The sequence below is a fragment of the Salmo salar genome, chromosome 14 (assembly GCF_965601325.2).
Source record: "Salmo salar chromosome 14, fSalSal1, whole genome shotgun sequence".
Lineage (NCBI taxonomy): Eukaryota > Metazoa > Chordata > Actinopteri > Salmoniformes > Salmonidae > Salmo > Salmo salar.
Window position 1 is genome coordinate 2,842,765 of NC_138304.1, and position 22,497 is coordinate 2,865,261.

Here is a 22,497-nt window from a genome sequence, read left to right on the forward strand (position 1 = left end):
GGGCGGTAGTGATACAGCCTGGGATCAAACCAGGGTATCTAGTGACGCCTCTAGCATTGAGATGCTGTGCCACTCGGGAGCCCCTATTTATATAATGAATATGAATTCGGATCGCAGAAATGTAAAAATATTAAAGCATTAGAACTCTCACTAAAGGCTTCCAACATATGCTTAAATCAAATTTTATTTGTCACATGCACCGAATAAAACGGGTGAAATGCTACTTACAAGCCCTTAGCCAACAATACAGTTAAGAAAATATTTACTAAATAAACTTAAGTAAAAAGTTTACACAATAAAATAATATTGAGGCTATATACAAGGGGTACCGGTACTTAGTCAGTGTGTGGGGGTACAGGTTAGTGGAGTTATTTGAGGTAATATGCACATGTAAGTAGGGGTAAAGTGAATATGCATATATAATAAACAGTGAGTATCAGCAGTGTAAAAAAAAGGGGGGTCAGTGGAAATAGCCATTTGATTAACTGTTTAGCAGTCTTATGGTTTGGGGGGTAGAAGCTGTTAGAAGCTTGAGCGTTTTGATCCCTGACTTGGCGCTCCGGTGTTGCTTGCCGTGCGGTAGCAAAGAGAACAGTCTATCACTAGGGTGGCTGGAGTCTTTGACAATTTTTTGGGATTACTTCTGACACCACCTGGTATAGAGGTCCTGGATGGCAGGAAGCTTGGCCCCAGTGATGTACTGGGCTTTACGCACTACCCTCTGTAGCATCTTGCAGTTGGATGCCGAGCAGTTGCCATACCAGGCGGTGATGCAACCAGTCAGCTCTTGATGGTGCAGCTGTCTAACTTTTTAAGGATCTGTGCCCTCTTCCACGACTGTCTTGATGTGTTTGGACCATGATAGTTTGTTGGTGATTTGAACACCAAGGAAGCTCTCGACCTGCTGCACTACAGCCCTGTCGATGTGAATGGGGGTGTGCTCGGCCCTCCTTTTCCTGTAGTCCATGATCATCAAATTTATCTTGATCACGTTGTGGGAGAGGTTGTTGTCCTTGCACCACACTACCAGGTCTCTGACCTCTTCCTTACAGGCTGTCTCATTGTTGGTGATCAGGTCTACCATCGTTGTGTCGTTGGCAAACTTAATGATGGTGTTGGAGTCGTGCTTTGCCACGAAGTCGTCATGGGTGGACAGGGAGTACTACAGGAGGGGACTAGGCACACACCCCTGAGGGGCCCGTGTTGAGGATCAGCGTGTTAGATGTGTTGTTGCCTGCCCTTACCACCTGGGGGCGTCCCGTCAGGAAATCCATGATTCAGTTGCAAAGGTAGGTGTTTAGTCCCAAGGTGCTTAGCTTAGTGATGAGCTTTGAGGGCACTATGGTGTTGAACACTGAGCTGTGGTCAATGAACAGCATTCTCATGTAGGTGTTCCTTTTGTCCAGGTGGGAAAGGGCATTGTGGAGTGCAATAGAGATTGCGTCATCTGTTGGGGCAGTTGCAAATTGGAGTGGGTCTAGCCCTGCCACATCCGACGAGCATCAGCGCTGCTGTAGTAGCATTCAATCTTATTCCTGTATTGACGCTTTGCCTGTTTGATGGTCATCGGAGGGCATAGCAGGATTTCTTATAAGCGTCAGGGTTAGAGTCCCTGGCTTCTGGTTGGGGTATGTACATACGGTCACTGTGGGCACGATGTCATCGATGCACTTATTGATGAAGCCGGTGACTGATGTAGTATACTCCTCAATGCCATCGGATGAATTCCGGAACATATTCCACTCTGCGCTAGCAAAACAGCCCTGTAGCTTAGCATCTGCATCATCTGACCACTTCTGTATTGAGCGAAAATATTAGCTTTTCGCACACCAGCTGTTATTGAAATATGGACACAGACCACCACCCCTTGTCATACCGGAGGTAGCTGTTCTGTCTTGCTGATGTACGGAAAACCCAGCCAACTGTATATTATCCATGTCGTTGTTCAGCCCCGACTCGGTGAAACATAATATAATACAGTTTTTAATGTCCCATTGGTACGATAGTCTCGAACGCAGCTCATCTTGTTTGTTGGCCAATAGGATGAATGGTAGAGGCGGGTTACCCACTCGCTATCGAATTCTCACAAGGCACCTGGCTCTGCTTCCCCTGTATCGATGTCTCCTCTTCATGCGAATGACAGGGATTTGGGACTGGTCCGGGGGCAGCACAAAATTTTTCGCATCCGACACGTTCAACAAAACATCTTCATCCAGTTGGATGTAAATAATCGCTGTTCTGATTTCCAGAAGCTCTTTTCGGTCATAAGAGATGGTGGCAGAAACATTATTTACCAAATAAGTTATAAACAATGTGAAAAAACACACAAAATAGCACAGTTGGTCAGGAGCCCGTAAAACAGCAGCCATCCCCTCCGGCGCCATTCTAAATGCGAACTGGTTCTCAAACAGATTAGTATGAATGTCTCACCCCATGTTCAAGAATGGCCTTTTTCCCTTTATTCAGATTACAATCTCTCACTTTTGGTCATTTATTTAGAAAATCTCCATAATATCGCTATTTTTAAAACAAAGTTGGTTGCAATTTCAGTTTATTCCACCAGATTAAACAAAATAAATATTGCAACAAATATTATGGTTAAAGTCAAATATACTAATTGATAAAAAAAAAAAAAAATTGGGGGTCAAAATAATTCAGAACAGTATAATCTTTGTAAATGCATTAAAGACCAAAATTGGCTAAAGAAAATTGTTGTAAATAAAAAGTATATCAGTTTTTTATTTATTGACCAAAAAATGTACAGCTGTGCCATATAGATTGCAAAATAGTGGCACATGGTTTATGAACTGATTCACAAAACGATGCTTGATTTAAAATTCTTGCAACCAATATAATGTTATATATATATATATATATATATATATATATATATATATATATATATATATATATATGGGGGATAAACTATCCCAGCTCTGCAAATTTTGCTGCGAAGAGACAGAATAATGACAGAATTTGTTTTGGTACTGTCCATATGTAGCTTGTTTTTGGTCAAAGGTTCAGGAATGGCTGAAGAATTGACACATTTACATGGAGCTAACTCTGCAAATAGCACTGCTGGGTGATTTAAAAAAATCTATCGATCAATAGTATAATAATACTCTTACACTCTTAACAAACGTGTTTATCTTTCATTTACAATATGCAGAATCTATGAGAATAGAAAAGTTCAGAACTTTTGTGAAACAGCACAGGTGAAAGATTAATGGCAAATAGAAGGAGGGGTTGAGTGAAAACTAAAAACAAACAAAAGATAACTATTGTAAAATATACTGTGTCTGTAAAATGTATTTCGTATGTATAAGCTGGAAGTAGAAGCCTAAGTGTTGTTGTCCATTAGTTTACTCCAATTAGGGGAGGGAGGGTAGGGTTAGGGGAAAATAATACACCACCATTCAAAAGTTTGGGGTCACTTAGAAATGTCCTTGTTTTTGAAAGAAAAGCAATTTATTTTTCCAATAAAATTACATCAAATTGATCAGAAATACAGTGTAGACATTGTTAATGTAAATGTTCATGCATTTCAAGGCTGCATTGAGACAATTAATTTTCAATGACCCAAGCCCAGCTCAGATAATCCCTACCATTGTGTCGCTGAGTTGTTGGAATGCTGCAGCAAATGTACATTATCCCAAGGGCGTTGGCAGTCACAATGTAAGTAACCTGACTCCCTGAATGCCTCTGTCAATCCTACAGCTATTGTATACAGTAATCATGTGCCTATGAACCAGAGTTATACTATTAGCACTGAGGCGGTGTGCCCTAGTAGGAAGTCGGATGTGTGCAGCTCACCCTGCACTATCAGCTCAAACATAAATAACATTGTCATGTCTACAACTGATAAGCTTAAGAAACAAGGTTCATGAAATCAGTAACTTACTAGTAACAAATTACATTTATATTCTGACTCTGAAACTCACATAGATCATACCTATAATGATACAGTTATACTATGAGCATTTCTCCTTTGCCAGGATAATTCATCCACCTGACAGGTGTGCCATATCAAGAAGCTGATTAAACAGCAGGATCATTACACAGGTGCACCTTGTGCTGGGAACAATAAAATACCACTCTAAAATGTGCAGTTTTGTCACACAACACAATGCCATGGAATTCTCAAGTTTTGAGGGAGAGCGTGCAATTGGCATGCTGACTGCAGGATTGTCCACCAGAACTGTTGCCAGAGAATTGAATGATAATTTCTCTACCATAAGCCGCCTCCAACGTTGGCAGTTATACTATTAGCACTGAGGCGGTATGCCCTAGTAGGAAGTCGGATGTGTCCAGCTCACACTGCACTATCAGCTCAAACATAAATAACATTGTCATGTCTACAACTGACAAGCTTAAGAAACAAGGTTCATGAAAGCAATAACTTGCTAGCAACAAATTACATTCATATTCTGACTCTGAAACTCACTTAGATAATATATTTAATGATACAGTGGTAGCAAAACATGGTTATAACATCTACAGAAAATACAGAAATGCCAATGGGGCAGTGTTGCGGTCTATATTTAGAGCCACATTCCTGTAAAGCTTAGAGGGGATCTCATGTTAAATACTGTTGAAGTAATATGGCTACAGGTTCACCTGCCTCACCTAAAGCACATTATTGTGGGAAACTGCTATAAACCACCAAGTCCTAACAATCAGTATCTGCATAATATGTGTGAAATGCTTGATAATATATGTGATATCAACAGAGAGGTATATTTTCTGGGGGACCTAATTGTTGACTGGCTTTCATCAAGCTGCCCAATCAAGAAAAAGCTTCAAACTGTAACCATTGCCTGCAACCTGGTTCAGGTTATCAGTCAACCTACCAGGGTAGTTACAAACAGCACAGGAAGGAAATCATCAAAATGTATTGATTACATCTTTACTAATGCTGCAGAAATGTGCTTGAAAGCAGTATCCAAATCCATCGGATGTGGTGATCATAATATAGTAGCCATATCTAGGAAAACCAAAGTTCAAAAGGCTGGGCCTAATATAGTGAATAAGAGGTCATTATTATTATTGTTGTCTATCAACCATGACAAGCCACCTGGGTCAGACAACTTGGATGGAAAATTACTGAGGATATTAGCGGACTATATCGCCACTCCTATTTGCCATATCTTCAATCAAAGCCTACAAGAAAGTGTGTTCCCTCAGACCTGGAGGGAAGGAAAAGTAATTCTGCTACCCAAAAATAGTAAAGCCCCCTTTACTGGCTCAAATAGGTGACCAATCAGCCTGTTAGCAATCCTTAGTAAATTTGGGGGATTTTTTTGTTGTTGACCAGATACAATGCTATTTTACAGTAAACAAATTGACAACAGACTTTTAGCACACTTATAGGGAAGGACATTCAACATGCACGCCACTTAGATAAATGACTGATGATTGGCTGAGAGAAATTGGTGATAAAAAGATAGTTGTAGCTGTTTTGTTAAACTTCAGTGTGGCTTTTGACATCATTGATCATAGTCTGCTGCTGGAAAAACGTATGTGTTATGGCTTTACACGCCTGCTATAATGTGGATAACGAGTGTTGTGTCTGGACTATCATTAAATGTGAAGACTTATTTATATAAAATAATTTCTCTAGGTTTAATTATTACGTGATTAAACTAATCATGTAAACATTAATTAACTAGGAAGTCGGGGCTCCACAGAAAATGTTGAGATTACAAAGTTAGAATTTTCCAAATATAACTCTTCAGATATTTTAATATCTGATCAATTAGTCTTCTATTAATGAATTATTAATTTGTTACCTCATTAGTCTCATTCCAAACGTGGTAAAATTATTGGTTATCTGCAAGAACCCTAGTTTCTATAATGAATCAACAGTATACAAATTGGCTTCATTATTTATTTACTAACTAACTAAATAATCACAGAAATACATAAAACAAACAGTAGATGTTGGTTACTAACAATGATAGAAAAGCCCCTAGTGGGCTAAGCCGATATGACGGCTTGGTAGACAAAGAAAAGGGGTGGGGACTGAGAAAGACGTTTTACATTTTAGTCATTTAGCAGACGCTCTTATCCAGACGCTCTTATCTTATTTTTTTTTCCCGTACTGGCCCCCGTGGGAATCGAACCCACAACCCTGGCATTACAAACACCATGCTCTATCAACTGAGCCACAGGGAAGGACAAAATGGATTCACTACACACAGTCCATAATTATATTCATTGAATTGCTAATCCTTTGCACATGAATGGCCGCTCATTCGAGAACAATTGCAATTTATATATTTACGCCCGTTTGTCGTTGTTGTCTTCTCTGTTGGAATCCTCAATCTTCCTGTAGATTTCATCAGAGTCTCTGGTTAACTTTCCCAGAAGTCACAATGTCTTTCGTGGTTGTACTTCAGAGTACCATTCGGAAATGTTCTCATAGAATAGATGCTTCAGCAGTTGTCGGTAATTCTTGTTCTAGGTTTACGTAATTTCTAGCTGCAGACTAGTAATTCGTGTCATCTTGAATTTGCTCTTATTCTGTAGTGATCGATTAGTCTCAGAGTTGAACCATTTCCAGCCATGTAGCCAAAACTACAGCTGTATGGTCTCCGTGGCCTATAGAATTGTAGCCATTCCAACGTGCGGACTCCTGTCCCGGCATTCTCTGACTTCTTAACCATTCGAGATGTCTGGCTTACTGTGGGTCTCTTTGGCATGAAATGTACATTTTGTAATGGGTGGTTTTATACTCTGGAGTAGAAAAGGGGTTTACATGACCCTAACGTATTGTCTATGCTCCCATGGGCATGGCCAATGACTAGGTAATCTTTATATGAAAATCCATACTCTCATTTAGAAGGTTAACATCACATTACATCTTTTCAACAACAGGTTCATATTTAAATCACGTACATTTCACAATATTTACATGTAAACCTGACAGCTGGGAAATGTACACTTGAAGAGATACAGTTATGTGTGTTTCCTGTCTTTCATAAGATCACCAAATGAAACACACTCAACATGACTGTCACTTAAGTGTCCACGGACCATTCCCACATTCTCAAAAGTAGAAATATTGTTTAGTTCTCCCATCTTGGGGATTAGGAGTTTTGAACTAAGAGAAGCTTTTTGTTCTGGTGGACTCTCTCCCTCAAAACTGCATGGAAGTTTCTACCAGGTATTTATGACCTGTCGTAAAGCCCTAAAACTGTGGAGAGAGAGAGAGGGTGGGGGCTATGCTCCTCCCCCAGGGCACATCATGACAAGAGTTACCTGTCTAACAGAACACAGAGGGTGTACTTTAATGGAAGCCTCTCCAACAAATTCCAGGTAGAATCAGGAATTCCCCAGAGCAGCTGTCTTGGCCCTTTACTTATGTCATGGCACTAGCTTTGAGTAAAGCCAGTGTGTCAATGTATGCGAATGACTCAACACTATACACGTCAGCTACTACAGCGAGTGAAATCACTGCAACACTTAACAAAGAGCTGCAGTTAGTTTCAGAATGGGTGGCAAGAATTGTTTGTCCTAAATATTTCAAAAACTTAAAGCATTGTATTTGGGACAAATCATTCACTTAACCCTAAACCTCAACTAAATCTTGTAATGAATAATGTGGAAATTGAGCAAGATGATGTGACTAAACTGCTTGGAGTAACCCTGGATTTTAAACTGTCATGGTCAAAACATGTTGATGCAACAGTAGCTAAGATGGGGAGAAGTCTTTCCATAATAAAGCCATCCTCTGCCTTCTTAACAACATTATCAACAAGGCAGGTCTTACAGGCCCTAGTTTTGTCGCACTTGGACTACTGTCCAGTCATTTGGTCAGGTGCCACAAAGAAGGATTAAGGAAAATAACAATTTGCTCAGAACATGGCAGGGCAGTAGGGGTGGCACTTAAATATATGCATGTCAATCTCTCATGGCTCAAAGTAGAGGAGAGATTGACTTCATCACCACTTGTTTTTGTAAGAAGTAGTGACATGCTGAATGCACCGAGGTGTCTGTTTAAACTACTAGCACCCATGCATATACCCCATTAGACATGCCACCAGAGGTCTCTTCACAGTCCCCAAGTCCAGAACAGACTATGGGAGGCGCATAGTACTACATAGACCCATGACTACATGGAACTCTATTCCACATCAGGTAACTGATGTAAAAAAAAACAGCTAAAAAAACACATCTTATGGAACAGCAGGGACTGTGAAGAGGCACAGACACGCGCATACAAATACACATGCTAACACACACACTCTACACACATGTACACATGGATTTTGTATTGTAGATATGTGGTAGTAGGGTAGTGGCCTCAGGGAAAACACACTTAATGTGTTGTGAAACATGTTATGAAATGTAATGTCATGTAATATTTTTAATTGTATATAACTGCCTTAATGTTGGTGGACCCCATGGACATCCTTAATAAATACAAATAACTTGAGGCTATCTGCCGTCCATAAAGTGATGTGTGTCCTGCCGTGGAGTATTTATGTGTGTGTAATGTACTCTTTGTGTTTGTAATATGCATTATGTGTAGTATTATAAACTGTGCATACTTTATAAATAACACACATGCATTATTTAGCACTTCCCTGACTATTACATTTGGTTCCCTGGTACCAGTCAAGAGCAGCAGTATAATGAAAGTATTTGATGTACACATTTGGAAGGAAGGAAAGATTTATTTTAAGGAAGCCAGCCATAATCGTATAAATCCTTTCCATATGGGTTGGTTAACTTGGTATTTGTTCCCATTATAGGAAGAGGTTGGAGGTGGATCCCAGTAAACACTCGGGGGTCGACTTGGCCAACATTGTCACACGAGAGAACAGGGCTGGAGAGCAGACCTCCTTCTATGATAACTTTGTGGACAACCCAGACGTTCCCCCTTTGATGTGAGAGTGAAAATCAAAAATTGGTCTGACAAATTTGTGAACACATAAATCTTCATATCATCTGACATCAATGTAAAAATATATTTAATACAGTAAATGCAAGATATGTCTATCCAACAGATCTGTTTGAATGTTGTGCAAGTCAGAGATGCTCATAGATGTCAGTACAGTATATCATTGTGTATTAAGTTATGATGGTAGTACCACAAACCTTCCTGTACGTGTGTTTAGTTGCTCTGTGGTCCATTTTTATTTGAACTGACTTATATCCTTTCCTGTTTACATTGGTGATGTTCCCCACATAAAAAAATAATATAGTTTAGTACACACTGTAGTATCTCTCAATTTATTTGTAGTACTTACTATAGAATAGTGTAGTATACTGTAGAATACTTTATTAAATACTACAGTATTATCTGCATACAAAAAACACTATAGTAAATACTACATTATTTAATTTGTATATACCCTGCCCATTCCCGTCCTCCATATCACAATTTGTACCACCCATGAGTAAGAAACCTACATACCAAGTATTGTGTTCCAGACAGGTTGTAGAAAATAGTAGAAGTGCTGTTCAGAGTCCAGGTTACAGGTTATAGAAAATGTGTTTTTATTATTTCTCTAGTAGGTTTTCTAAAGGAGAAAGCCTCTACTTCTACAGTATGTTAAAGATGAAACAAAAACACTTCAGTAAATAGTACAGTCCTTAAAAACACTACAGTAAATACTACAGTATACTACAATCTGCAAAAACATGACATTACATTTACATTTACGTCATTTAGCAAATTACAAATTGGTGCATTCACCTTATGATATCCAGTGGAACAACCACTTTACAATAGTACATCTATATCTTTTTGGGGGGGTGCAACTCTCGCTCTCTTGAAGACGGAAGGGACGTAGCCAGCGGTCAAGGATGAGTTGATGAGCGAGGTGAGGTAAGGGAGAAGGTCTCCGGAAATGGTCTGGAGAAGGGGATAGGGTCAAGCGGGCAGGTTGTTGGGCGGCCGACCGTCACAAGTCGCAAGATTTCATCTGGAGAGAGAGGGGAGAAAGTGGTCAAAGCATAGGGTAGGGCAATGTGAGCAGGACCAGCGGTGTCGTTTGACTTAAAAAACGAGGATCGGATGTCGTCAACCTTCTTTTCAAAATGGTTGACAAAGTCGTCCGCAGAGAGGGAGGGGGGGGGGGGGATTCAGGAGGGAGGAGAAGGTGGCAAAGAGCTTCCTAGGGTTAGAGGCAGATGCTTGGAATTTAGAGTGTTAGAAAGTGGCTTTAGCAGCAGAAACAGAGGAAGAAAATGTGGAGAGGAGGGAGTGAAAAGATGCCAGGTCCGCAGGGAGGCTAGCCCTGTTCTGTGAGCTCGCAATGAGTCGTCAAGCCACGGAGCAGGAGGGGAGAACCGAGCCGGCCGGGATGATAGGGGACATAGAGAGTCATGAATTACTATATACTATAGTTTCCTTTTACTACAGTATTTATACTATAGTTAACTGAATATACTATAGTATACTACAGTAAAGTCAGCAAAAACACTACAGTAAATACTATATTATTTATACCATAGTATACAGTGCATTTGGAAAAGTATTCAGACCGCTTCATTTTTTTACATTTTTAAGTCTTATTCTAAAATGGATTAAAAAAATTAACTCATCAATCTGCACACAATACCCCTATAATGACAAAGCAAACAGGGTTATTAGAAATGTTTGCACATTTCTAAAAAATAAAAACAGAAATACCTTATTTACATAAGTATTCAAGCCCTTTGCTATGAGACTTGAAATTGAGATCAGGTGCATCCTGTATCCATTGATCATCCTTGTTTCTACAACTTGATTTGAGTCCACCTGTGGTAAATTTAATTGATTGGACTCTATTTGGAAAGGCACACACCTGTCTATATAAAGGTCCCACCATTGACAGTTCATGTCAGAGCAAAAACCAAGCCATGAGGTCAAAGGAATTGTCCGTAGAGCTCCAAGACAGGATTGTGTCGAGGCACAGATCTGGAGAAGGGTACCAAAACAATTCTGCAGCATTGAAGGTCCCCAAGAACACAGTGACCTCCATTATTCTTTAATGGAAGAAGATTGGAACCACCAAGACTCTTCCTAGAGCTGGCCGCCTGGCCAAACTGAGCAATCGAGGGATAAGGGCCTTGGTCAGGGAGGTGACCAAGAACCCGATGGTCACTCTGACAGAGTTTCAGAATTTCTCTGTGGAGATGGGAGAACCTTCCAGAAGGACAACCATCTCTGCAGCACTCCACCAATCAGGCCTTTCTGGTAGAGTAGTTAGACGGAAGCCACTAAAATGCACATGACAGCCCGCTTAGAGTTAGCCAAAAGGAACTTAAAGGACTCTCAGACCATGAGAAACAAGCTTCTCTGGTCTGATGAAATCAAGATTGAACTCCAAGCGTCACGTCTGGAGGAAACCTGGCACCATCCCTACCGGGAAGCATGGTGGTGGCAGCATCATGCTGTGGGGATGTTTTTCAGCGGCAGGGAGTGGGAGACTAGTCAGGATTGAGGGAAAGATGAATGGAGCAAAGTACAGAGAGATCCTTAATGAAAACCTGCACCATAGCATTCAGGACCTCGGACTGGGGCGAATGTTCACCTTCCAGCAGTACAACAACACTAAGCACACAGCCAAGACAACGCAGGAGTAGCTTCGGGACAAGTCTCTGAATATCCTTGAGTGGCCCAGCCAGAGCCCAGATTTCAACCTGATCAAACATCTCTGGAGAGACCTGGAAATAGCTGTGCAGCAACCCTCCTCATCCAACCTGACAGAGCTTGAGAGGATCTGCAGAGAAGAATGGGAGAAACTCCCCAAATACAGGTGTGCCAAGCTTGTAGTGTCACACCTTTGGCAGCTGTACTCACTGCCAAAGGTGCTTCAACAAAGTACTGAGAAAATGTATACAAACCTGTTTTTGCTTTGTCATAATGGGGTATTGTGTGTAGATTGATGAGGGAAAAAACTATTTAATCAATTTTAGAATAAGGCTGTAACTTAACAAAATGTGGAAAAAGTCAAGGGGTCGGAATACTTTCCGAATGCACTGTACTATAGTATTGTTTCATGTGAATCCTCCCTCAGTTGCCTACCAAAGCACATTTTTCTTCACAGTGAATGCTGTCCAAACTAAATTAAGACTTCCGTGGGATTTATTTTGTTCCTGTAACCCCAATAAAGTCCCCCTTTTCCTTTACTTCAATTGGTACATCCATTTTTGTACATTTGAATTAAAGCTGAATTATGTTTTGCGCGACCTGACGTAATTCAGATAGAAATATGAGTTATAAATCTGTCATTCTTATCAAAAGCGAGTCTGAAACAATATAGAAAAAAATATGAGTTATAGATTGGCCATTCTCATTAAATGCACGTTTGATACATGGTAGCTCTATTCTTCCTATCCTTAAGTGTCACGTACACCACCTCTCCGGCGCTCTAGGTCACCAGGCTGCTCATTATTACGCACACCTGTCACCATCGTTACGCACACCAGCGCCTCATCTGACTAACCTGGACTCCGTCACCTGCCTGATTACCTTCCCTATATATGTCACTTCCTTGAGGTCCTTCCCCAGGTGTTTCAGTTTCATGTCTGTGCGTTGTTTATTTTATACACTGCTCAAAAAAATAAAGGGAACACTAAAATAACACATCCTAGATCTGAATGAATGAAATAATCTTATTAAATACTTTTTTCTTTACATAGTTGAATGTGCTGACAACAAAATCACACAAAAATAATCAATGGAAATCCAATTTATCAACCCATGGAGGTCTGGATTTGGAGTCACACTCAAAATGAAAGTGGAAAACCACACTACAGGCTGATCCAACTTTGATGTAATGTCCTTAAAACAAGTAAAAATGAGGCTCAGTAGTGTGTGTGGCCTCCACGTGCCTGTATGACCTCCCTACAACGCCTGGGCATGCTCCTGATGAGGTGGCGGATGGTCTCCTGAGGGATCTCCTCCCAGACCTGGACTAAAGCATCCGCCAACTCCTGGACAGTCTGTGGTGCAACGTGGCGTTGGTGGATGGAGCGAGACATGATGTCCCAGATGTGCTCAATTGGACTCAGGTCTGGGGAACGGGCGAGCCAGTCCATATCATCAATGCCTTTCTCTTGCAGGAACTGCTGACACACTCCAGCCACATGAGGTCTAGCATTGTCTTACATTAGGAGGAACCCAGGGCCAACCGCACCAGCATATGGTCTCACAAGGGGTCTGAGGATCTCATCTCGGTACCTAATGGCAGTCAGGCTACCTCTGGCGAGCACATGGAGGGCTGTGCGGCCCCCCAAAGAAATGCCATGACTGACCCACTGCCAAACCGGTCATGCTGGAGGATGTTGCAGGCAGCAGAACGTTCACCACGGCGTCTCCAGACTCTGTCACGTCTGTCACATATGCTCAGTGTGAACCTGCTTTCATCTGTGAAGAGCACAGGGCGCCAGTGGCGAATTTGCCAATCTTGGTGTTCTCTGGCAAATGCCAAACGTCCTGCACGGTGTTGGGCTGTAAGCACAACCCCCACCTGTGGACGTCAGGCCCTCATACCACCCTCATGGAGTCTGTTTCTGACCGTTTGAGCAGACACATGCACATTTGTGGCCTGCTGGAGGTCATTTTGCAGGGCTCTGGCAGTGCTCCTCCTGCTCCTCCTTGCACAAAGGCGGAGGTAGCGGTCCTGCTGCTGGGTTGTTGCCCTCCTACGGCCTCCTCCACGTCTCCTGATGTACTGGCCTGTCTCCTGGTAGCGCCTCCATGCTCTGGACACTACGCTGACAGACACAGCAAACCTTCTTGCCACAGCTCGCATTGATGTGCCATCCTGGATGAGCTGCACTACCTGAGCCACTTGTGTGGGTTGTAGACTCCGTCTCATGCTACCACTAGAGTGAAAGCACCGCCAGCATTCAAAAGTGACCAAAACATCAGCCAGGAAGCATAGGAACTGAGAAGTGGTCTGTGGTCACCACCTGCAGAACCACTCCTTTATTGGGGGTGTCTTGCTAATTGCCTATAATTTCCACCTGTTGTCTATTCCATTTGCACAACAGCATGTGAAATGTATTGTCAATCAGTGTTGCTTCCTAAGTGAACAGTTTGATTTCACAGAAGTGTGATTGACTTGGAGTTACATTGTGTTGTTTAAGTGTTCCCTTTATTTTTTTGAGCAGTGTATTATGTTTCATTTATTTATTAAATTCTTCACTCCCTGAACGTGCTTCCCAGGACACACATTACAGAATAATGCCTCACCAAAGGGGAGTATCAGGGAGTGTTTTTTAGTTTTTGTGTTGGAAGGTGACGCCTGGTCCGGGTGCCGCTGCTGGAGCAACCGAGGATGCCTCAGCCGGCACATCAGGTTCTCAAGACTCGGTTGGTTGGTCAAGCGTTTGTTGCCAAGTCTACCGAGGTGCCTCAACTAGCTCGTCAGGCTTTCGTGCCTTAGCTAGCTCGCCAATTTCTTGTGACTCGGCAGGCTCCCATGCCACAGTCGGCTCGACAAGTTCCGGCGCTTCAGCCGGCTCAGGTTCCTGTGCCTCAGGCTGCTCATTATTACGCACACCTGTCACCATCGTTACGCGCACCAGCGCCTCAGACTCACCTGCACTCCACCTGCCTGATTACCTTCCCTATATATGTCACTTCCTTTGGTTCCTTCCCCAGGTGTTTCAGTTTCATGTCTGTGCGTTGTTCGTGTTTCTTGTTTTGTATTATGTTTTGTTTATTTATTAAATTGTTCACTCCCTGAACTTGCTTCTTGACTAAACATTAAGTTTAGCTTTTGCACTTTCAGTTATGTATACCCGCTTCAAACCGCTGAAAATACAATCTTTTTGGTTATCGAAAATATATTTCAGTGGTTTAGAAGGTTTTAAATGTCAAACTGAAATTGGGTGAACATTTTAGAATTTCAGCAACTGGTTTTAGAATTTTTGCCACTGATTCTTGAAGAATACAACTTTTAAATGCCTCATGAGCTTAGTTCAACTACTCTATCAGAACCCCTATTAGAAGCTTATTTTACTCCATTCTATAAAACAATGTAATTGTTAACAAACACTGTCTAGCTTAGAAATATGGTTAAAACTATAATTTTGATTTCATGGTCAGTCCTTGCATCTATAGCACCGTCTTTAAATTTGAGAGTGGTTATATTTCTCCATCCCCAACCCACAACTGTTTACCAAAACAAGTGGCGGGGTTGACGGTTTTGTTATTCTTTGAATCCCAGATTGTAACTGTCACGTCCTGGCCAGTATAAGGGTTAATTGGTATTGTAGTTTGGTCAGGACGTGGCAGAGGATATTCGTTTTATGTGGTTCGGGATGGTGTGTTTGTTGAAGGGGCATTTGATTTAAGTATTCCGGGGTTTTTTGGGCACTGTTTGATTTTCAGGTATTCTATGTTTAGTCTAGTGTGTCTGTTTCTATGTTTGGTTATTTGGGGTTGGGACTCTCAGTTGAAGGCAGGTGTTGTCTATTTGCCTTTGATTGAGAGTCCCATATATTAGGGTGTGTTTGTCATTTGTGGGAGATTGTTCTGTTAGCCTTGTGCCTTGCCAGACTGACAGTGGATCGTTCGTTCTCTTGTTTGTTGTTTTTGTGTTCGTTTTGATTTAAATAAATGTTCAAAATGAACAAACACAGTCCTGCTGCATTTTGGTCCTCCTTCACCGACGATACCCGTGACAGTAACTTTAACCTCTATGGGCTAGGTGGGACGCTTGCGTCCCACCTACGTAACAGCCACTGGCAGCCTGTGGCGCGATTTTCAAAACTTTAAAAATCCTATTACTTCAATTTCTCAAACATATGACTATTTTACAGCAATTTAAAGACAAGACTCTCGTTAATCTAACCACACTGTCCGATTTCAAAAAGGCTTTACAACGAAAGCAAAACATTAGATTATGTCAGCAGAGTACCAAGCCAGAAATAATCAGACACCCATTTTTCAAGCCAGCATATAATGTCACCAAAACCCAGAAGACAGCTAAATGCAGCACTCACCTTTGATGATCTTCATCAGATGACAACCCTAGGACATTATGTTATACAATACATGCATGTTTTGTTCAATCAAGTTCATATTTATATCAAAAACCAGCTTTTTACATTAGCATGTGACGTTCAGAACTAGCATACCCCCCGCAAACTTCCGGGGAATTCGCTAACATTTTACTAAATTACTCACGATAAACGTTCACAAAAAGCATAACAATTATTTAAAGAATTATAGATACAGACCTCCTCTATGCACTCGATATGTCCGATTTTAAAATAGCTTTTTGGTGAAAGCACATTTTGCAATATTCTAAGTACATAGCCCAGGCATCACGGGCTCGCTATTTAGACACCCGGCAAGTTTAGCACTCACCATAATCATATTTACTATTATAAAAGTTTGATTACCTTTTGTTGTCTTCGTCAGAATGCACACCCAGGACTGCTACTTCAATAACAAATGTTGGTTTGGTCCAAAATAATCCATCGTTATATCCGAATAGCGGCGTTTTGTTCGTGCGTTCCAGACACTATCCGAAATAGTAAAGAAGTGTCGCGCGCATGGCGCAATTCGTGACAATAAAATTCTAAATATTCCATTACCGTACTTCGAAGCATGTCAACCGCTGTTTAAAATCAATTTTTACGACATTTTTCTCGTAGAAAAGCGATAATATTCCGACAGGGAATCTCCTTTTCGGCAAACAGAGGAAAAAATCCCAAAGGCGGGGGCGGTCGGGTCACGCGCCTAAGCCCAGTGTCCCTTGATCGGCCACTTGAGAAAGGCGATAATGTGTTTCAGCCTGGGGCTGGAATGACGACATTCTGTTTTTTCCCGGGCTCTGAGCGCCTATGGACGACGTGGGAAGTGTCACGTTAGAGCAGAGATCCTTAGTAAATGATAGAGATGGAAAAGAAGTTCAAGAAATGGTCAGACAGGCCACTTCCTGTAAAGGAATCTCTCAGGTTTTGACCTGCCATTTGAGTTCTGTTATACTCACAGACACCATTCAAACAGTTTTAGAAAATTTAGGGTGTTTTCTATCCATATGTAATAAGTATATGCATATTCTAGTTACTGGGTAGGAGTGGTAACCAGATTAAATCGGGTATGTTTTTTATCCAGCCGTGTCAATACTGCCCCCTAGCCCTAACAGGTTTTAACAGAAAAATGTGTGTAATGTTTGTAGAAAACACCAGACTTCCCCAATTTAATTCTGAACTGCTGTTCGTGAAGAAAAAAACATGCCCTTTGCAAAATGGAGCTTAATGGAGCCATATTATTTATTCCTAAGTAATGGGAACACTCTTTGATATGGCAGGTCTATGAAGATTGCTGGTATTGCCTGTACGTAGTTTTTTTCCTGAATTATTTTACAATCTAATTACATTTGAAATATGCCCACTCCGCTTCATTTGCTATCTGAGGCACCCACGTCTTGATTAGTGATATTTAGGAACTAATTTAACCCTAAGTGTCAACTTTGGGAAAAGATTCAGTGACTATTGTTTTTAAGCAAAGGCTCCCGAAGTCAACTCAAAACAGTAGGTTTTCATCCCAACCCACTTCATTTTGCCATTTAATTGACTCTAAGGTCTCGATTCAAACTGTATCGCAGAACCAATACAGGAATAGAATTCGAGTCAAATATATTTTTAAATACAAACTTTTATTTTATCATTTGTTAAAATTAACTCTTCGGTTTAATTACAGAAAATTCATTACAGAACACATCAGAACAAATGAACTGGCATGACAAGCCAGTTCAAGAAAAAGCACTAAAACAAAGCCACGCCCCAACAAGCCACGCCTCCAAGTCTTCTAATAGGCAGCCGCCACTACAATATATTTTATCAAAATAACGTTGTATTGTACTTGACACATACCAAAAGCACTAACATGCATTATTTTTTAACTACAAACATAATGCATTATCGGTCATGTAGTGAGTGACTCCATGTCTTTCATGTGCATATGAGAAATATATAAACAAACTTGACAAGAGCATTGCAACCAACATCCAACGGGCAGAACTTATGTGTACTGGGTCATTCCACAAAATGATATGTAGAAAATTTGCAATTATTCTTCAATACAGAATTTTTAAAGCCTGTGCCTTTTAATATGGAGAATTCAATACATCTGATTTTAATTCCCTAACCCCCAAAAATACCCCAAAATGTTTTGTGATTAATGATTCATTTACATCTGTCACTCATTTTAAGGTCATCCCTGTTACGTGAACTGAACTCTCGTTTTAATGTGGTGAAACTATTCCTTTACATATTAATTTCAAAAGAAACATTGAACATCTAATAGTCAAACCATAGTGTAAACGTGGGTGAGCTGTTTCTACTCTTTTTGGACATTTTCTGATGTTTTGTGGTGAAAAACTGAGCGGGCTAGAAATATTTTAAGACTTTACATTTTTTGTGAATCTTGCATTCATTTGCCCCTCCCTGTCGCACACAACAAGCTTCCATTCACCCTTTCACAATGGGATTCATAGATGACAAGTAATGATCAGTTGGAGGCCCATTCAAGTGAATTTTTCCCATATGTGGAAAATTACCACTTGCTTACGAACGCACCATAACACCGCTAACCATCTGCCGTATAATAACACTCAATGGAAGCACGAGACATGGACTTACACTTTGACATATTGTGGAGCTTTGAACAATATTTTTGTTTTAATCGATAAAAAATAAAATATAATAACGAACAGCGTAGTGCCCGATTTCTGAAGAGAGGTAATTACTACAGTAAAAAATATATATTGAGATGGGAAAAGGGAAAATGGGTTTTGTATGAACTTCAACATGTGCTCTTTATGACAGAATATTAAAATTAGGTTGAATCCAAAAACATTTTTTACACACCATCACAATTTAAACTATATCACTTACCATGTTTCCTTATACCGTTTTTGTGCGAGTAAAGTCAGACCCCATAAAAAAAATCATGACAGCTGTGATGGAAAAAGGACGTTTTGGTACAATTTCATACAATGAAAAAACATAAACGCAACATGTAAAATGTTTCATGAGCTGAAAAAAGAAATCTCTGAAATTTGACATAGGCACAAAACGGTTAACTCTCAAAAAATGCACAAATTTGTTTACATCCCTGTTAGTGAGGATTTCTCCTTTGCCATCCAGCTGACAGGTGTGGCATATCAAGAAGCTGATTAAATAGCATGATCATTACACAAGTGCACATTGTGCTGGGGACAATAAAAGACCACTCTAAAATGTGGAGTTTTGTCACACAACACAATGCCATGGAATTCTCAAGTTTTGAGGGAACGTGCAATTGGCATGCTGACTGCAGGAATGTCCACCAGAGCTGTTGCCTAGGTCTGAGCCGCCGAAGCCTCCCACCATTAGCTCTGACAAATTGAGAACCCTAGTCATTGGTGACTCCATTACACGCAATATTAGACTTAAAAATAATCAACCAGCACTGTTTTACCACGGGGCTACCAACGTAAAGGCTAATCTGAAGATGGTGCTGGCTAAGGCTAAAACTGGCGAGTGTAGAGAGTATAGGGATATTGTTATCCACATTGGTACCAACGATGTTAGGATGAACAGTCAGAGGTCACCAAGCGCAACATAGCTTCAGCGTGTAAATCAGCTAGAAAGATTTGTCGGCATCGAGTAATATTCTCTGGAGCCCTCTTAGTTAGGGGGATTGCCATCACTAACATTGAGTGGCTGCTGCCAACATACTGACTCAACTCCACCTACTTTAATAATGGAAAAATGTATGTAATCAATTTATCACTAGCCACTTTATATTATATAATGTTTACTTACCCTACATTACTCATCTCTTATGTATATACTGTACGCTATACCATCTACTGCATCTTGCCATCTGATGTAATTAAATGTATCACTAGCCACTTTAAACAATGCCACTTTATATAATGTTCTCATACCCTACATTGCTCATCTCATACGTATTTACTGTACGCTACACCATCTACTGCATCTTGCCATCTTGATGTAATGTATCACTAGTCACTTAAAATAATGTCACTTCATATAATGTTTTCATACCCTGCATTGCTCATCTCATATGTATATACTGTACTCTATACTATCTACTGCATCTTGCCTATGCCGTTCGGTCATCACTCATTTATATATTTGTATGTACATATTCGTATTCATTCCTTTACACTTGTGTGTATAAGGTAGTTGTTGTGAAATTGTTAAGTAATATAACCTGTTAGATATTACTGCATGGTCGGAACTAGAAGCACAAGCATTTCGCTACACTTGCATTAACACCTGCTAACCATGTGTATGTGACAAATACATTTGATTTGATTTGAGTGATGAGCTCTACAGCCTTCTTCACGGAGTTCACTGAATTCCTATCGGACCTTGTAGTCATGGCAGATGGTGATGGAAAAGTCCACAGAAGGCTTTCTTTCGGAGCCATCATTGACTCAGTGGGTTTTGTCCAACATGTCTCCGGTCCTACTCATTGCCACAGTCATACCCTGGATCTAGTTTTGTCTCGTGGAATAAATGTTTTGGATCTAAATGGTTTTCCTCATAATCCTGGACTATCGGACCACCATTTTATTACGTTTGCAATCACAATAAATAATCTGCTCAGACCCCTACCAAGGATCATCAAAAGCTGCGATATAAATTCTCTGACAACCCAAAGATTCCTAGATGCCCTTCCAGACTCCCTCTACCAACCCAAGGACGTCAGAGTACAAAAATCAGTTAACCACCTAACTGAGGATCTACATTTTACCTTGCGTAATGCCCTAGATGCAGTCGCATCCCTAAAAACAAAAAGTATTGTAAGCTTCCACCAAACTGGAAGTCTTCCGACTAGCTTGGAAAGACAGTACTGTGCAATATCAAAGAGCCCTCACTGCTGCTCGATCATCCTATTTTTCCAACCTAATTGAGGAGAATAAGAACAATCCACTTTTTTTATACTGTCGCAAAGCTAACTAAAAAGCAGCATTCAACAAGGAAGGAATAGCTTTCACTTCAGGATCAACAGAGACACAGGATTTAAAAACTTGAGTGTCTCTTGACACATTCATGAAAAGAGTCATGGCCTCTGAACCGTCAAGCTGCATACTGGACCCTATTCCAACTAAACTACTGAAAGAGCTACTTCCTGTGCTTGGCCCTCCCATATCAAGCTAGTGGGGTTTTCTTGAACGCAGCCCGCGACGCGGTTAGCCATTGTGGCTGGGACCGCGGATTATCCCGGGTTTGTGGCTGTCTAGATCCCTGCTGTTGGTTGTTTTCAATCTTCCCTGTGACCTGCCCTGTCTGGAACTGTGAGGAGTAACAGCTCACCTACATTGCTAGCTAATGTGACAAAGACCAAAGCCGGCAGGAGTACCGTTGAGGGCAGTGGTGTCTCTCTATCACACCTGAAGGATCTTTTAAACAAACAAAAAGAGTCCTACAAGCAATTGTTACAACAACAAGAAAATAGCTTCAAATGTTTTGTCCAAATACTTATGGATTCTACTAATAAAAGAATGGACGACCTGACCAGAGAGGTCCAGGACCTGAAGAACAGTTTGCAGTTCTCCCAGGGTCAGCTCGATGAGTTGAAACAGGAGAATGGCAAGATGACAGCAATCTGTAAGTCATTGAGAGAGGACATCAGTTCTGTGCGTGAATCCATGATAACAATGACAGATTGGTTGTAGAATGAATTGCAGAATCTCCACATGATACCTGGATGGAGTCTGAGGACAAAGTGAGGGAAATTATCTGAGAAATTGAAGATGGACCACAGGAAGATTGAGGTGGAGCGCGCCCACAGGACTGGGAAACCCACCACCGGCCCAGGTGATAGGCCCAGGACGATAGTAGTCAAGTTCCTGAGGTTCAAGAACAAGGTAGCTGTTCTGGAAAGAGCCAAGAACTTGAGAGGAACGTATATCTTCCTCAACGAGGACTATCCTGAAGCTGTGCGCCAAAGAGGAAAGAACTGATCCCAGCCATGAAAGCTGCCAGAGCACGTCAGGACATTGCTTACATCCGCTATGACAGGCTCATTGTCCACCCTCCCTCCCAGAAGCCTGGAAGGGATGAGAGAGCCAAGCCTATGGGTTCGTAGCTTCAACCCCGCAGCGCCACACACACACACACACACACACACACACACACACACACACACACACACACACACACACACACACACACACACACACACACACACACACACACACACACACACACACCCCAATTGATTAATGGGCTGCTGTAACAGCCGTCGAAGGGAGTAGACCAAGGCGCAGCGTGTTGAGTGCTCATATTCGTATTTATTATACTGACACAATATAAACAAAACAAGAAAACGACAGCCAGCAGTTCTGTCAGGACACTAACGACTAAACAGAAAATAACCATATCCCTGTAATGCTTAGAGAAGATCTTATGTCAAGTGTTATTGAAGTGTTGTGGTTGCAGGTTCACTTGGCACATCTAAAGCCTTTTCTTTTGGGGTGTTGCTATAGGCCACCAAGTGCTAACAGTCAGAATCTAAAT

At 41.1% G+C, this 22,497-nt stretch overlaps 1 protein-coding gene across 3 annotated transcripts in view; it reads left to right on the forward strand.

Moving 5' to 3' along the window:
* dnaaf11 (dynein axonemal assembly factor 11) overlaps positions 1-9,218 on the forward strand; it is a 100,103-nt gene extending 90,885 nt beyond the window's left edge. For all 3 annotated transcript variants that reach the window (XM_014139094.3, XM_014139098.2, XM_014139095.3), the window contains one exon: positions 8,757-9,218. In XM_014139094.3, the coding sequence (XP_013994569.3) occupies positions 8,757-8,895 (139 nt within the window). In that variant the 3' untranslated portion in view covers positions 8,896-9,218. The remainder of the gene's footprint in view (positions 1-8,756) is intronic.
* The last annotated feature ends 13,279 nt before the right edge of the window (positions 9,219-22,497 follow it).